Source organism: Perognathus longimembris, chromosome 1, assembly GCF_023159225.1.
Source record: "Perognathus longimembris pacificus isolate PPM17 chromosome 1, ASM2315922v1, whole genome shotgun sequence".
Taxonomy (NCBI): Eukaryota; Metazoa; Chordata; class Mammalia; order Rodentia; family Heteromyidae; genus Perognathus; species Perognathus longimembris.
In genome coordinates, this window is record NC_063161.1 from 160,692,073 (window position 1) to 160,709,312 (window position 17,240).

The following is a 17,240-nucleotide window of genomic DNA, read 5'->3' on the forward strand; positions in this document are numbered from 1 at the left end:
CGAGGGCAGGACCCTAGACCACCCCAACCAGCTGTGAGCTCCCTGGGCTGGAGTGGGGGTGGGGTGGGGGGGCGGCGGGGGTCCCCCCTACGGTGGGAGAGGTCTGGAAATTGAACCCAGCTGTGGAGGCCAGCAGTCCACACTCCCAGCGCAGAACGGCAGTGTCTAGGCCCCAAGGAGGGGTCTGCGTGGCTCCTCTTCAGATGGGCGCTCGTGCTTCTCCCAAGCACACAGAGCTCCTCCGGGCACGGGACGCATCCGCCCTGCTGTCCGCGGGGAAGCAGCCACCGCGCCCCGGCTAGAGGCAGGTGCAGCTCTCCAGGGCCGGAAGGCTGTTTGCGGCCGGCCGTGCCCTGCCTTGCTGTGCAGTTTGGGGCAGGGGGTGTCCGGTGAGGCCCTGAAGAGGTGTCCCCACGGATGCCTGTTTGCCTCGGGATGACCTCAGGCATCCTGGGAACAGCCCGTTGTGTTTGGGGGGAGGCAGGGGTGAGCAGACCCGCCATCTATGCAGACGGAGCTTCAACAGCGGGGAACCTTTCCCACGAATGTTGGGCTACAAACCCAGCTTTTATCTATAAAACATTCCCCTGGAAGATGATGAACCAAGCCCGTCGCCATCTGGAAAACATGCCCGGCCGTCTGAGTGGACTACGATCTTGCTCTGGATATCTAAAGTCCGTCTGGTGTGTCCTGGGCTGCGTGGCCTGGAAATCCCATTATTTCACAGGCTTTGCTTGGCACCTGCTCGGAGGGCTATCCAGTCCAGGTCCAGGAGCTGGCTTGCTGGGCAGTCAGCAGGCACGGGGGGGGGGGGGACGGCCAGGGCTGCCCTGTCCTTGCAGCTGTTGCTCTGTCCCTGGGTTCCGGGAGCCAGTTCCTCAGTGGCTGGGGCTCCGCAGGGCCACCCCACAGACTCCTGGGGTCCTGGGGCCTGCCTGTGGCTTGCTGCCAGCACCCCAGCCCTTGCTCACACACGGTCCTCCGTTTAGAACTGGCTGGCGATGCTTCCGCCCAAGGTGGTAAGGGCCAGGCTTTGTCGGAGGCCCCTACCGTGGAAGGTCTACCCAAGTGATGGTGCAGAGACCACTGGCATGAGCAGCTGTCCCTCCATTGCCCCTGCCCACTGTGGAGGGACGGCGGGGCTGGCCGTGGGCCGCAGGGACCGAAACTGGAGCCCTGGAGCTCGTGGACCGTGTCAGCCATGGGCCGACCCCACTCGGCTCAGATTCCGGGGTGCAAGGCCGCAGGCTGGGAAAGCGCTGAAGGAGGAAGGTCTGGGTTGAGTGAGGCCGGGGTCAGCTCAACTCGAGCTCCTTGCCCTTGAATCCCACTGCCTCCTCCTCCAAGGGCCGCGGCTCCCCGGAGTAATGGGGGAACCATGAAGGGAGGGGCAAGGAGCTTGGTGAGTGCCAAGCCTGGACTTCATATTATTCCTGAGAAGTACAATCTCGGGGGGACTTTGCAGTTGCTACCTGGCTGTTTGATCAGCTTGCCTCCCTCCCTCCCTCCCTCCCTCCCTCTCTCCCTCCCTTTTTTCTTTCCTTTTTATCTTTTTGTTGGTCCTGGGGCCTAGGTGCAGCTCTTTTGCTCAAGGCCAGTGCTCTACCACAGCGCCTCTTTTGAGTAGTTATTGGAGGTAAGACTCTCACAGGGACTTTTCTGCCCGGGTTGGCTTTGAACCGTGATCCTCAGATCTCGGCCTCCCGAGTAGCTGGGATGACAGGCGTGAGCCCCCGTGCCCGGCCTTGTCACAGTTTTGTTGGCACCAGCCAGGTGGAGACACTGGCTCTGAGTGACAAGTTTCCCCGTCCCCAGCTGACGGGCGGAGATGGACCTGTGTGACTGTGAGGCCAGGGCTCTCCAAGCGTTCTGGAAGCGGGATAGGAAGGTGCGCTTTCCCTGCCGGCGGCCGGGGGGCTGACCCGTGCCAGGCTTCCGCGGAGGCAGGGCCTCTGGACCGTCAAGGGGGCTGGGCAGGGAAAGAAGGGAACAGGTTAACCAATGCGCGTGCACGCACACACCTCTTACACACACGTACACGCACGCACACACGACACACCCACTCATTCCCCCCCCCCCCAAAAAAAAAAAAACCAGAAAGCAATCAAATAAAGAAACAGGAAAACCTAGCACTGAAAACTTGCTTTACTTACTGGATGTACTTACTTGAGTACACCGGGGTCTGACTGGGTGTGCAGACAGACTCTCGCCCTCCAGTGTACCCGGCCTGGGACCTCAGCACCAGCAGCTCCCAAGTCAAGACCTCGCTAGGCCATGTCAGCAAAGCCCCCGCGGGCCGCCTTCCCCCAGCCGGGATGAGGAGAATTCAGGGAGCATCTCGGGAATTTCACACCAGGTCTGGACACCAGGACTGGAGAGGGGGACCCGGCCCTGTCCCGCACTATTGCACCATCGCTGGCTGTGGGATCTGTGCAAAGGCATCTCGATGGCTCAGTTTGAAAGCCTCCTTAATTCACTTTGATTCCTCCTTTCTAAACACAAACCCTGCAGGCCTCCAAGGAGGGTGAGTCAGACTTCAGCTGGGATTCCCGGGCCAGAAGGAGGAGGGAGGAGGGAGACTTCACCCCTGGAGGAGCTGCAGGAGCAGGTGGACCCCAGACAGGGCCTAAGGGGGTGAAGGGGAGGTCCTTTTCTGAGATGTAAACCACCGCAGGCAGGAGAGGAGAGGTGGGCCACTGGGGATCAGGCCTGAGGATGGGGCGGGGTGGGGGGGTAAGGGTGGAGTTGGGCACACCACACTTCCCATTTGGAACGCTGGACCCTTATCTCCTCCCCTACCCCCCCCCCTCGGCAGCCCCAGGTGGGGATTCAAGGTAATCTGCAATGGGGGGGGTGGGGGGGTGGAGGGTGGCAGTGTTGGGCGCCCTGTGAGGGTGGATAGGAAAACTTGAGTCTCCACCGACGCAGAGCTCCGGTTCCTCCGCCTCAGGACGCTGCAATGCTTTTCATTAACCCACAGGGTTTAAACTTCGGGGCTCCCTCTGCTCTGGCCCTGGCGTGGGGGGAATCGGGGGCCCGGACGAGCCACCCCCCCCCCCCCCCATCGGCGGTCCCGCCAGGCGCCGGGAGAAAGAACAGGGGCGCCCTCCCTCCCCCGTCCCGCCCCGCCCCGCCCCGGGTCCGTCCGACCCCGCCCCGGGCCGGCCCCGTCCCCGCCGTGACTCGCCCGCCCGCCCGCCCGCCCGGCCGCCCGCCCGCCGTCTCCACCCCCTCGCAGGAGGCGCCCAGTGGGAGCGGGGGGCCGGCCTCGCCGAGCCCGGCGCCCGGCTCTGATTCGCTGCGGACTTCGGGGATCGACAGCTTCCACGGGGGGGGGCGGCCCGGCGGAGGGAGGGGACGCGGGGGGAAAGTGCGGGGCGCCCGGGGCGAGGTCCGCAGTCCACGTTCCCGCGGCGGGCCGGGCGCACGAGCTCACTGCAGCGGGAGCGCCCCGGGGGAGCGGGTCGCGGGGCGGCGGGCGAGGAGGACCGGAGGGGGAGGAGGCGGAGGCGGAGGCGGCCCGGAGCGAGCGGGAGAGCGAGCGGGAGAGCGGGAGAGCGAGCTGGGTCCCGGCCGACCCGCGGGCCCCAGGCGACCCTCCCTGCCGCCCGCGCCCGCGCCCCGCCCCGCCGAGGCCCCGGGCGGGCGGGCCGCCCCGCGCTCCGTGACTTCCTAAAGTTGAGAGCTCCCCGCCGCGTCCGCCGCCCGGCCGCGCCCCACGACCCCCGAGCATCCCGCGCCCCGACCCGCGCCCGCCGCCCGCCCGCCGCCCGCATGGACGTCCACACCCGCTGGAAAGCGCGCGGCCCCGGCGCCCGGCCGCTGCTGCTCCCGCTGCTGCTGCTGCTGCTGCTGTGGGCGCCGCCTCCGAGCCGCGCAGGTAAGGGCGCCCCAGGGGCGCGCGGGGGGCCCGGGGCGCGCGGGGAGGGCCCGGGGCGTGGGGGGCGGCCCGGGGCGCGCGGGGAGGGCCCGGGGCGCGCGGGGAGCCTGGGGCGTGGGGGGCCCGGGGCGCGCGGGGAGCCTGGGGCGTGGGGGGCCCGGGGCCTGAGCGCGCGCTGGGCCGGGGGGGGGGTGTCGGGGGGCGGGGGGACGGGACCCTGGCGCCGCTGTCATCGGGGCGCCTTGGCTGCAGGCCTGTGGAATGCACGGGCCGAGACCGCGGCTGCTATCGGTTGGGGGCCCGGCAGTGAGGGGCACCCCGCTCCCCCCGCCCGCACAGACCCCCGCGTTCGGCAGGCTGGAGTTGGCGGAAGGGCCGGCCGCACGTTGGTTCCGCCCGAAGTGGGCAAACTTTTGTTCGGAACCTTGCATTCCCCGCCCCGCGCCCCGCTTGCGCCCACACAGCCCCACGGCGGCAGAAGGTCCTGTGGCGGAATCCGGGCAGGGTCGCCCCCTAGAGTCCGGCGGGGACTCGGACTCGGGCCTGGGGTAGGGGAATCCCAGAAGTTTGAACCCCCAGCATGGGGCATCCTCCACGACCCCCTCCCCCTCTAGGCCAGGCTGGCGCTCTGCTTCCCCCCCTTCCCCCAGTCTGCCTGTGGCTGTCCGCTTTCGTGGGGACAGTCTGGTCCCTCAAGTGTTCCGCACACGGGGGAGCCCCGGGGGACGGTATAGCAGCCCTTGCTCTACTAGGATCCCAAGTCTCCCTTCCCGTAGAAGGCTATCTCTCCCCCCTCCCCAAGTGGTGATTTGCTGCCCCAAGTTGGGATGCGTGGAAGAGCCAGGAGAGGGCTGGTGGTGACTCAGACGATCTGCAGATGTGGTTTCGCCCTGCCAGAGTGGGTCCTTAGAAGGACCCTGCTTCCGGGAGTGTTCTGTGAACTCACTGACCGTCCCTGCCTGGATTCCTGTAGCTGAGGACCACTCTCCCCCGACAGGAGGTCTGCCCCAGGTTCAGGAACGCCCTGGCTCTCACTGACAGGTGGGAGGAGGGTGAGGCTGCCAGGTAGCTGGTGCAGTCAGGAAGCAGAGGGGGCAGCGGGCCCGCCAGCCTTTGCCCCTCGCTTGTGATGTGGAGACCAATGTGAAGAATCACCTTCCACGGCCAATTGAAACCCCGTTTGGATGGGCAGGGGCCATGCGGGGGGGGGGGGGGGGAGGCTCTGGGGAAGGAGTGGGGAGTCTGGTCTGGGCTCCAGGGTCTGGGATCTTACTGCTGGGCTGTTGCAGAGCCCCAAGACTTGGGGCTATGTTTTTCCAGGGTCAGCTAAAGGGGAGGGGGTGAGAGGACCCAGAAAGTGGTGTGAAGCAGCCCAGGAGAATGTGGTCCTGGGTCCCGCTGCTGCTTCCCGGCCCTCCATAGCTCCTCGGGGGGGGGGGGGGGTTCCCCAGGCCAGCATGGGTGCTGATGTCCCCCAATACATGTTGGGTTTGGTGTGTGTGTGTGTGTGTGAAAGACATCTCATCCCTGCTGCCCATCTGTCTGCCTTGCTCCCTCCTCATCCTCCTCCCTCTTCGATTTCCCTTCCCGACTGAGGACTGGCCCCCGGTGGCGGTCTAGGTCCAGGCTGTGCCATTGGACGTTTTTTCTTTAGTTGAAACAAACTTTTGGAAGCATGCAAGAAGCTGATTTTCTGGAGAGGTGTCATACATAACCCTCTCTTCCCCTCCCAGGGTGGGTCTGGGTTTGAAGTCGTCCCCCATGAGTGTCCAGAGCAGGGGGGCTGCTGGCTGTGTGCTTGAGACGTTGGGGGAGGCAGGAAAAGCCCCCCTGCTGGCCCCTCGGTTCTCTTTTCTTGGAACTTGCCAGATGTTTTCTGTGAACACAGCTCGCTTTCTGCCTCCTCGTTGGCCAAGCGTGTGAGGGAGTAAGAAGTCAGATTGCATTCGAGGCTGCTTAATGTCCTAACGGGGAAGGAGAGGATGGGAAATGAAACGTGACCCCAATATTTGGAAATTGAGGTCATCTCCTCCGTGCGCCATTGGCGAGCCCCGTTCACGTGGTCGCTTTTTGCACTCATTCGCTGGGAGAGCCGGCCAAGTGCTGTGTGTTCTGACAGATACGGAATGGTTAAATTTCCTCTGACTCAATAAACTGGCAGCGTGGACACCCTGGTCCGCCCCACACCCTCCCCGGACTGGGGGCCGGCGAGCTCCCTGCAGAAGCCCCCTCCCTCGCTCGGCTTCCTTGCTGTGGTTGCAGGATGGCTGCCACAGTCTCCGCAGGGCCCCGCGGTCCCTCCGCGGCCGCCGCCGGGGCACGGTGCCCGCCCGGTGTGGGGCGCGGGGCCTCTCCTCTGATGACGACACCCCGGGGGCTGTTCCTGGCCCCTCTGCCCCACCCTGCAGATTATTTCTGGATGCTCCCCACAGCCACGCCCTTCGCGCAGCACAGCTGATGGCCACTGGCAGCCCCTGCCTTCTGGCTGCTGGCCTCTTCCCCGTTGCGCCCCGTCCCTCTTCCTGGGTCCCAGGCTTTGTCCCGAGGAGCGGGAGGGCTGGGAGGGTCCGACCCTCCCGGGTAGCGGCAGTGGACCCTGGGAGTGTTAGGTCCACACCCCGCAGCGTGGAGCCCGGGCATGGAGTCCGAGCGGACTGGGGCAGGGCGGCCCTTCCCTGCCACCCGCCGCCCTGGGGAGCCTGAACTCTGGCCGTGGCTTTGCTGGCGCCCTGCGGGGTCCTCATGGGGTCCTCTCCAGAAGGGCCAGGCCTCAGGCACTGAGGTGCAGGGGCCCCAGGCCTCTGACCCCCCCCCCCCACCGGGTCTGCCTCCCGCCTTCTCCGCGGAGCCTCGGGCTTGGTGCCATGGGCTGCCTGCCGTCCAGGCCTGGGGCCCCGCACCAGACGAGGCCCTAGGGGGATGAGGTGTCTCTTTGGCTAGCACAGTGGTTTTTCCCTTTCTCTGCCTCTGGCCTTTGTCCCTCTTTCTTCCCTTGTCCCTTCCTGCCCTTCTTTCCTTCCTTTCCTTTCCCCCACTTCTTCCTCTTCCTCCAGCGTTCCCTCTCTCGCTCCTGGCGGGGCTGCTCTGGTTTCGTGGAGTAGGCCTCAGTTTCCCCCGCATTCCCTCTTGGCGCCCAGGCCTTTTCAAAATCAGCAGCCCTGCTTGGTCCTGCTGCCTAGTTCGCCTTGGCGCCTGGCCTGGGAGGCGGGGTGGGTGGAGGGAGGGCGGAGGTGAAGGGGCCTTGGCTCCCCCTCTGGCCACAAGGCGGACCCGGGTCCTGCTGATTCCCCGGGAGGGGTTCACCTTCTGGGGTCCCCAGGGCTGCCCGGAGGAGGTGGTGTTGCGCCGGTCCCCTTCCCCCTCGCCTTACACCCCTGGTTTTAATCTTGCCCCGCCCTCCTTCCGCAGGACACTCCATCCTGAGTGGGAGAGGGTGACTACGGCTTCCCTTGTCTGGAAAGCCCCTGGCCCAGGCCTGCCTGGGGACTCGGCCCTGGGAGAGTAAGGGTCCCAGGAGCTCCCTAAATCCTCTCTTCCCGTCCTGTCCCCCCCAGGGCAGGGGCCGGGCCGGGTGTAAGGTCAGCGCCTGCCTAGCCTCCGCAGACACACGGAGACCGGCTTTGGTCCCTAGGCTGAGTGTCTTCGCCCCCCAAGGCTCTCAGGTGGCCCGGGCTGGGCGGAGCCTCCGTGTCTCCGTTTCCCCATCCTAACATGAGGATACCCCCCCCCCACCTTTTGCTTTAAGGGTGACTGGGAGGGAGACGGACAGAAGCCGCACCCGAGGGGGACACGGTGTGCTCCCCGCACGGCACACGGGGAGCAGAGGCCCGGTGGCGGATGCCCGAGTGGATGCCCGCGCGTGACACAAGTGCACGCGCATGTGCGCACGTGCGCGTGGGGCGTTCGTTCACCTGTCTGTCCCCGCCGTGTGTGGTGCCCTCCCCCTCCCCCACCCACAGGGTGCCACGGAGAGAAGGAAGTGGCCCTGGGGTCCTCCCCCTCCCCCCCGCCCCCCCCCCCCCGGCCACCCCGGGCTCGGCTCTGCCCGCGGCGGGCGGGCGGGGTTCACGGGGCCTCCCAGCTGGCGGGTCTGTTTTGCTCTCAGGAGGGTGGTGCTCCTGTTCTCCCCGTCGAATCCGCACATCTGGTGTCAGCACTCGGCCAAGGGTTGGTTTGTACATTTATTTCTGGCCTGGTTCACAGATGTCCCACGTTCCCGTCCGTGGGGTCTGCCTGGGTGTAGGGGGGGGCTCTCACGGGCAGCCCCGTGGGACCCGGCCAGCCTGCAGGCCGGGAAGGGAGGAATGGGAAGGGCAAGAGGCCTGGATTCCCTTCCTGGCTCCCTGCCAGTGGTGCATATAATGGCCCGTGACTCAGTTTCCCCCGCCCAGGCGGTGGATGTGATTCTTGTGGGGGCTCGATGTCCAGCTGAGCCTCGCTCCGGTCCCTGCGGCAGCCAGAGGCCAGGCTGAGGGGCCGTTCGCCGGGGCTCCCTGTCCTGAGAAAGAGGCGACCCAGAGCAGCCTGCCCCCCCGTCCCCCCCTCAGGGCTGTCTCACGGTTCTGAGGGTTGTCCTCGTGCGACGGGGACCAGGCCAAGCTCACCCCTGGGGTCCCCCCCCCTCCCCTTCAGGGAGAGACGTGGGGGGGGAACCCATGGCTCGTCTCCTTCCAGGGCCCGGGTCCACCCGTGGCTGAGCAAGGGGTGTGGCTGGGGCAGTGGAAGGGGCTCCCGTGGCCCAGGCGGCCACCCTGCCCCCCCCCCCCCCCCGCTACCCCGCCCGCCCCTAGGGATGAACGACCTCAGGATGGGAGGCGCGCTTGGGTGCACAGCCGTGGGGGCACTTTGTCTCATCGTGTCCAAGCGTCCTCCGCTGTCAGCTCCCCAGCTTCCTGTCAGCACGGCAGTCGTTTTTTTTTTTTTCTGGAAGAGTCCCAGCTTAGTAGAAACCCACATTAGTGGCGAATGCCACCGTCGTTGGGTGACTCAGACCCAAGAAATGGAACCACAGTCTGACCCACTTTTCTCAAAAAGTAGTTACTCAGAGCTCCGGGCTTGCACAGAGACGTTTCTGCCCGGGACCCCGGCCTCCTTTCTTTTCCGGGTCCCGCGTCCTCAGGGAAAATCTAGCGTTCATTCTTTCCCTTTTCCTGCCGGTGCCTTGGCACTAGGGATTCTGGCGGCCTCCTCGTTTGTTTTTCATAAACGTCACAAAGTATCATCGAACGGGTGCGGGTGACCGGAGTGATTTCAGTGGAACAGCTCTGTTCCTGGCCCTGGAAACGCAGTTGCTCTCCCAGCGGAATGAATGAGCGTGTGTGTGTGTGTGTGTGTGTGTGTGTGTGTGTGTGTGTGGACAGGGTGGCGTGGCTGACGTCCACTCTGCCCACGGAGAGGCCAAGGAGGCCCCCGGGACACCCCCGGCGGGATTCCTTCCTCTGGTGAGCCAGGGGGTCAGGTGGGGTTCACAGGACAAGAAGGGGGAGAGGCCTCCAGTCCCCGGGGTGGGCGGGGCCTGGCGAAGTGGGCGTGGCCTCCCCCCCCCCCCCCCCCCCGCTGGCTTCCTTCCGGAAAGCCCTCTGAAGGCTCCACCACACATACTGGAGCGGAGTGGCACCTTGTTTGTTTGTTGTTGTTTTTTGGTGTGGCCGGGGTTTGAATCCAGAGCCTCGTGCTTGCTCTGCTGCCTGAGCCACGCTCCCATTTCATGTTGCACTCGTTATTTGAGGTAAGGTCTCTCTCTCTCTTGCCTAGACCGTGTGCCTGGATTGTGGCGGTTCTCTGGTTCCCGGCACAGCGGGAATGACAGGTGGGCACCATCACGCCAACTAGCGATTGAGGAAAGAGGTCTCAGAAGCCATGCGGGCTCACTCTGATCCCAGCCTCTAGAGTAGCTAGACTTACAAGTTTGAGCTACCTCGTCTGGTTTAGCTGGTGTGTGTGTTGTTGGTGTGAGTGTGTGTGTGGGGGGGGGTGTGTGGGGGTGTGTGTGTGGGGTGTGTGATGGGCCTGGGGCCTGGCCACCGTCCCTGAGCATTTTTGCTCCAGGGTAATACTCTACTACTTTGATCCCTGCTCCACTTCTGACTTTTGGCCAGTTGGTTGGAGATAAGAATCTCACCGACTTTCCTACCTGGGCTGACGTTGAACTCGGATGCTCAGCTTATAGACGCGAGCCGCCTCACCTGACTCAGCTGCCATACACGGCAAGAGACGCACAGGCTTCCTTCTCGAAGGGGAGAGGTCTGGCCATCTCCTCGGTTGGCCGGCGGAGCCCTGGACCATTTGGGTCAGTCTCTGCAGGCCGTGGTGGAGGGCAGCACCCATTCCCAGGACGGGGGAGAGCTGGAAAGCCGCTCCCCGCCCCCCCCCCCCCCCCCGACGTCGGGCTCCTGTTGGCCTTAGGGCACTGAAGCCATGTTGGAAGGGGCCTTTGCAACTGTTTTCTCAGGTCCTTGTGACCATTCTTGAGCTGGAATGTCACCGAGGTGCTGGAATGTTGCTAGGAGGTCACTGAGGTGCTGCGATGTCCTTGAGGGTGCTGGGATATCTCGGATATCCCTAGGGTGCTGGATGTCCCCGAGTTGGCTGGGATGTTTCTGGGGGTGCTGGGAGCTGTCCCTGCTGCTTCTGCCTCCTTTCTCCTTTGGGATCTGGAACCCTGGGTCCTGCAGCTTCTTCTGTTACTCTGTGCTTCCCTCCTGGAAAGGAGGAGAAAAGGTTTCTGGAGGCTTCTGATGGGGTGTCCCCGTGGAGAGGGCGGTGCCACCCGCCCCGCCCTCCAGATGGCCGGAAGCTCGGAGGCGGAAGGGAGCAGGGCTTCTGCGTGGACTTGTGTTCTGAGCGATTGCCACTCAGGCTGTGTGGGCTCTCACCCGGAACAGGAGGGCTGCGGGGGCTCCCCCGTCCGGGGGGGTGCGTGGTGGTGTCCAGAAATGCTGCTTGGTCACACGGCCGGGCTGGGGATGGCACCGTAGGCGTCTAGTGGCTTGGGCACAGGGGATCTGGTCACGGGGACCCTCATCCGGAAGAGTCACCTAGCCCCCGGGACGCCACTACCCTCTCCACAGAGTCACCTAGTCCCTAGGACGCCACTACCCTCACCAGAGAGTCACCTAGCCCCCGGGATGCCACTACCCTCACCACAGAGTCACCTAGCCCCCGGGACGCCACTACCCTCACCAGAGAGTCACCTAGACCCCAGGACGCCACTACCCTCACCACAGAGTCACCTAGACCCCGGGATGCCACTACCCTCACCTGAAAGAGTCACCTAGACCCCAGGACGCCACTACCCTCACCAGAGAGTCACCTAGCCCCCGGGACGCCACTACCCTCACCTGAAAGAGTCACCTAGACCCCAGGACGCCACTACCCTCACCAGAGAGTCACCTAGACCCCAGGACGCCACTACCCTCACCAGAGAGTCACCTAGCCCCCGGGACGCCACTACCCTCACCTGAAAGAGTCACCTAGACCCCAGGACGCCACTACCCTCACCAGAGAGTCACCTAGACCCCAGGACGCCACTACCCTCACCAGAGAGTCACCTAGCCCCCGGGACGCCACTACCCTCACCTGAAAGAGTCACCTAGACCCCAGGACGCCACTACCCTCACCAGAGAGTCACCTAGACCCCCGGACGCCACTACCCTCACCTGAGTTACCTGTCGATCAGTGGTTCTCAACCTTGGCCATGAGTCAGAATTCCAGGGCGGGGGTGGGGTGGGGGGGAGGGAAGATGGGGGGCTCACAACGCAGAGCCTGGGGTGAGTCTCAGGAAGCTGCGTTCCCAGCCCACCCTCTGGCCACATCCATGCGGGGCCACTTTGACCCAAGGGGCTGGGGAGGAGGGCCAGGGAGGTGAGAAGACCCTGGGGGTGACCGCGGTGCTCTGCCCCTCCCTGCCTTCTCCAAAGGGAAGACCCCGCTATTCTGCGCACTACTTCTAGGCAGGTCTTGGGGAGCAGGGACTGAGGTAGGGGGTGGCGAGCCCCCGGAAACGGGGTCCGGTGGTGTGGGGGTGCGAGTCCCCGTGCTCCCAGAGCCCAAGGACCGTCCCTCTGCTCGCCGGCACGCCTCCCGCTGCGGGCTCGGAAGCAGGTCACCGAATCGCTTTCACGGTGGCCATTGGCACCAGCGGCCTCGAAGGCGGGGTGCCCGTGGCAGGGCCCGCAGCCTCCCAGGGCCCCCCGGGGGGCCCCCCAGGAGAGCTGTGACCACAGATGCACCACCTCGAGGCCCTGCACTGCCTCTTTGGGACCCGGCATAGGGGGAGGGACCAGGGCGTTTCCTCAGGGACTCCGTGAGCTTACGGAGGGTCAGTGACCCCTCCGGGGTCACAGCCCCGGGCCAGGGGCCGGAGGGCAGCCCATTCCCACGGCCTCCGACACAGCCGGAGGCCGTCCACCCCTCCCCGTGCGCCTGGGCTCCGCTGCCCACCGGCACCCGTCAGTGCCTCAGTTTCCCCCATTGGCGACGTGGATTGAGGGACTCGGGTAGCTGGCTGGGGGCCTGGCACTGCTCTGTGATGTAGGACGGCCTCTCCCTGCGCCTGCACAGGTCACACGTCCCCGGGGAGCCCTGGGGGCAGCTCTCCGACCCCCCCCCCCCCCCGGCGTCTGGGACACGGGGGACGCTGGGGGACTGCGGGGCTGCCAGGCGGGAAGGCCCCGCCCCGGCTGTCCTCACATAGTCCCTGCAGCGGCGGCGGGCCTCTCCCCCCCGGCCCCTCCCCCGCCCTCCCCTCCGCCCTCCCCGCCGCCCTCCAGGAATGCCTGGCACGGAGGCCGCGTCCCCGGGGGGCCGCAGCACACGGGCGCTTTGCAGACGGCCTGGGTTTCGGGGGAGCAGAGCACGGTGGTGGGCAGGTCCGGCCCGCTTCGGGGTGGGCTTTGAGGGGCTCCGTGGTAAGGCCGGGGGCTAGTGACGGCAGAGGAGGAGGGGACTCCACCCGGCAGCCTGGATCTGCCAGGCCGCCCCCTGTGGCATGGGCGGCGGTCGGGGGACGCACTGGGCACACCGGGTAGGGGGCACGTTCCTCCTTCCCGGTCTCGCTGTCTGCCCTCCTCAGTTAGGGTCGGCTGCTCACCCCCTAGGCTTTGGGGGAAGGAAGTTCCCGGGGTGCGGAGGGTGGCGGGGGGCTCGGGGGCGTGACACCGAGGAGCCTGGGAGGCCAGGAGAGCCGTCGGGACCGGGAGAGGCCGTGGACCCGCGAGCACATCCCTTGACCTCTCTGATCTGAGCCCAGGGACCCTGCCCACCGGGAAGGGCGGCCGGCCGAGAGCACGGAGCAGTGGGGCTCCCGGAGGTGCCGACCCGTCAGCCCTGGGCGGGGCGGCCCCTGTGGTAGGGAGGGCCGGGGGGTGCGGCCTGGTGGCCAGAGCTGCTGCTAGGTAGCAGGGTCATCTTAGCTGGGTGGCGTCATTGCAGTGGGGTCGGCTGGAGGCCGGGGCGGAGCCGGTGGGGGCCAGGGAGCATTTGAACCTTAACCCGCGCTTCACTCCCGGAAACGCTGAAGACCCAGCTGTGTGCCCTGGAGCCCGCGGGCCCACTGGGGGACAGGCCCTGACCCCCGGCAGGAGCCGGAAGCCGTGAGGAAGCTGATGTGGGTGTGGGCGTCCACCCGCAGGCCACTCTGGGAACGCGCGAAGGCGGCGTCGGAGCAGTTGGGGGCTCCTGCAGCCCCTCCGCTTTGTGACTAGGGGGACGGGACGCGGTGTGTCCTGGGCGGGGTGGGTTCCCGCCCCCTCCCCCCCCCCCCCCCCCCCCCCGCCGATGTCCGAGCACGGAGGGGCTGCGGGCTGTGGTGGGCCACGCCCGTTCTGTCACTGGGCAAAGAAGCCGGCTGTGGGACCGTGACCATGCTGCTCCACCTCTCTGATCTGAGTCGTGTATCTGAGAGCATCAGAGGCACGGGACAGGGCGGGAGGGGGGGGGCAGCCCCGAGGACAGGGGTCCAGGTGAATCCCCGCCACCTCGGAGGGCTGGGAGGGCGCCCGGCCTTCCCGCCAGGCGGGCTCTGGTGGGGGCAGCTTGGCCCTCCGCCGGCGGGTGGGGAGGGCCTGCCCCGGGCCCCCCGGGCTGGGCTCAGCCTGTCCTCACACGCCCCGCAGCTCCCTGGGCCCTCCGTGTGGCCGCGTTCCGTCTCCCTTGCCCTGGCCGATTGTAAACAGCTGCGTGGCCTGCGTGGGCTCGGGGCTCCGGGGAGGGGCCGCGGTCCACGTGGGACCCGCAGGCAGATGGGGGTGACTCCGGTGGAAGCCAAGGCGCTCCTCGCCCCCTGCCCGGCTTCCACGCCCTGGAGCCGGGCGAGGCGGAGCCGGGTGGCGGCTTGGCCTGTGTGGTCCTGCAGGGGGCCCGTGGCCGGACCGCCGAGGAAGGTCCAGTCTCTGGCCCGTTGGGCGTGGGCAGGGGGGTCTCCAGGCAGGCCCTGGGGTCCCCAAAGCCCTTCCTCAGCCTGGTAACTTCCGGGGGGGGGGCTAAGGCAGGACGTGCGGGGTGTTGGAAGCGGTCCGTTGGCCTGAGACCTCTTCCGGAAGGCCTTTGAAAGGACTGCCCTGCGCTGCCCCGGCCCGGCGGCTTTCCCCTCGGCTCGCGCTCGTGGCTTTTTCTAAGCCGAGGCTCGGGGGTCCCTGCGGCTCGCAAGCGGCCCAGGAGCCCCAAGGCATCACCGGAGCCCGGGAGGCGGTGGTGCATGGGGCAGTGGCGGCGCGCCGCGGTGCGTGCCAGGCCTGCAGGGACCAGCGCTCTGCCCCAACCGCCCATCACCGGTTGCTTTTCCGTCGGGGGGGAGGGCTTCCTTCCTCAGTAGGGGGCGGAGGGGCCGTGGCGGTGAGGAGCTGCGACCGGCCACAGGGCCCGGTGCCCTCCCTGCCGAGGCCCGGCGGGTGTGGGCACTGGGCAGCTTGGGATTCCAGCTTGGCATCTGAGCTGTCGGGGCCGCGCGTGTCCCCGAGTCCCAGAGCCCCGGGCTCCTCACACCTCCTCCTGTCGTGGGTGCGCTCTGGGGGGCTTGCCCTGGGGCCCTGTCTCCCGCGGCAGGCAGGCAGGCAGGCTGTGTGTGTTCAGGGGGTACAGCCCTGTTCTGACTCCAGTGCTCCAGCCCAGTGGGGCGAGAGCCTGGGGGGGGTGGGTGGGGGAGGCTCACGGCCCGGGAGAGCAGCCTGCTGCTCCTGGTGGGCGGGAGGGGCCTGGGTCTGGTGTAGGGCGCGTGCGTGCGTGCGTGCGTGCGTGTGCATGGGGACAGGCCGGGGGTGGCTGTGCATCAGAGGTCACGAGAGTTGAGCTGTGGCGGCGTGGCTGTAACCTCGCTGGGGTCCAGGAAGCTCAATCCGTGTCGTCTGCATCGTAGAGCCGCTGGCATTTTAGAAAAGAAGAATACAACTCCCCCCTCCCCCCCGCTCCCCCCAGCACAGCGCCCAGCTGGCCTCAAGACCCCCTTTATCTTAGGAGCACCAGGGGATTCGGGGTGCCCAGGACGGCCCTCAGGAGCTTCTCTCGGTCCCCTTCACTTGACCTTGAGTCCTTCCGATGGTGTTCCCTGGGCGGCCGGCCCTCCTGTCCCCACCTGTCCCCACGGGCCTGCGTGTCCCAGGCTGACCCCGCCGGGGAAGGCGAGGGAACCCCGTTTCTCTGAGAGCCCCGGAGTCGGGCTCGCCTTGCACGTGTGCCTGTGAGGTTGCTGGTCACCTTGGTGGGCAGGGTTCACCGCGGTGCTCCCCCGGGTGCTGCGGGCACACACTCGGCCTGTCCACGGGGCTCGAGGGACCGTGGAGACCACCCTCCGGGGCGCAGGGGGATGGGGATCCGCGGGCTCCGGGCGCACTGGGTGCCCCCAGGTGGGCACAGGTCTGGAAGGGGGGGCCGTGGGCCGTGCTTCGTCCAAGCCGCCAGGGCCACGCCCGGCTTCCAGGGAAGGGGCTAGCTGGGGAGTGTGTGTGTGTGTGACAGCATGAGTGCGTGTGCGCGTGTGTGCGTGTGCGTGTGTGAGATGCGTCTCCGACTCCCCTCGTGGGGATGTGTCTGACCCGTCTCTCGCCCCCCGCGGGTTGGGTGCTGTCGGCTGTGGCTTTCACCCGCAGCAGCCCCCGGGAGGGCTCCCAGGTGACTGGGTCCACAGGAACAGGACTCAGGTAGGGTCAGGACCCCCCCCCCCCCCAGGGCTTGCTCCATGTCCCCTCTGCACCCCACTGACGGCCAGCCTACCACCTTCCCGAGCTCCCCCTAGTGGCAGCTCCCCACCGTCTGAAGCTGGGACAGAGGAGTCTTTCCAGATCCTTCCAGCTCAGGCTCCTGAATTCCAGGGTCCACCTACCTCCTCACCCCGTGAAACTCCCAGCCGTGTTCTGGAAGGCTCTGCATGCTCTCAGCTCCTGCCCGCCCTCCACAGACCCCGTCTGCACTTTTGAGCCCTTCCCGGGAGCCGGTGCCGCCTGCGGGACTTCCTGGTGGGGGGTGGGGTTGCTCAGGACCCCTCACCGATGCTGGCACCCCATCCCTAGTTATGTGCAGGCAGCCCCCCTCCCCAAGCTGAAATTAAGCCCAGTCAAAGACGCCGGGCCCCCATCCTGTCCCTTGCTAAAGGCGGCATGGAGGCCGAAGCCCGGTCGCTGTCTTGGTGGACGCGTCAGTTCCTCTGCGGAGGCGGGCTGGGTCCTTCCTGTCACTGTGAAGCTGTTTTCCAGGTGTGATTTCTGTGGTGATGTAGCCGCCAGGGCCGGGGCCGGGCATCCCGCTGTTGGCTGGCCCGCGGAGGTCTCGCGGTCACCTTCCTTTCCACTTCCCTCTCCTGCCGGCCTGGGTCTGGCGTGTGGGTGCCAGCAGGACTGACCCTGATTCCTCCAGCAGCTTTCTGACGTCTAGCCAGACTCACGATGCGCGCTGGCCGGGAACTTTCCAGCCTCTCCCGGGCGGGGGGGGGGGGGGCATGGTCTTCGGGGGGGTGGACCGTGGGAGTGTAGGCGGTTCCGCGTAAGGGTTCTTGCTAGAACGCCGCCTCCGGGCCCTGCAGCTCTTTGGCCTCATCTGGCCTCTGACCTCGCTCCCTGACCTCGGAGCGCTGGGTGGGCGTGGGCGCTGCCCTCCAGGCCAGGACCCAGCCCCATGTGCCTGGGATGAGCGGTTTTGGAAAACCGCTTGAATCTGTCGTTAACCACGCGCTCCCCGGGCCACGGGTTCCGCACCGGTCTCCACTGTGATTCTCAGCTTGGGCTGTTGTGTTGGAGCCCAGCCACCGTTCTCCCGGGTGACTTCGGGCCGTGGCTGGGTCTGGTGTTCTAAGCCACCAGGCATCGAGAAAGCAGGCCACGCCGGGGCCGGCCTCGCTGCTTCCGCCGGCAGGGCGCGCTCACCTCTTTCC

General features: G+C 66.7%; 1 protein-coding gene across 1 annotated transcript in view; it reads left to right on the top strand.

The window, feature by feature from the left end:
* Window positions 1–3,510: 3,510 nt before the first annotated feature.
* The window catches only part of Col5a1 (collagen type V alpha 1 chain), a 106,470-nt gene continuing 92,740 nt past the window's right edge, over window positions 3,511–17,240 (top strand). Inside the window, 1 exon segment of the mRNA XM_048345803.1 lies at window positions 3,511–3,880. Coding sequence (XP_048201760.1) covers window positions 3,775–3,880 — 106 coding nt within the window. The 5' untranslated portion in view covers window positions 3,511–3,774.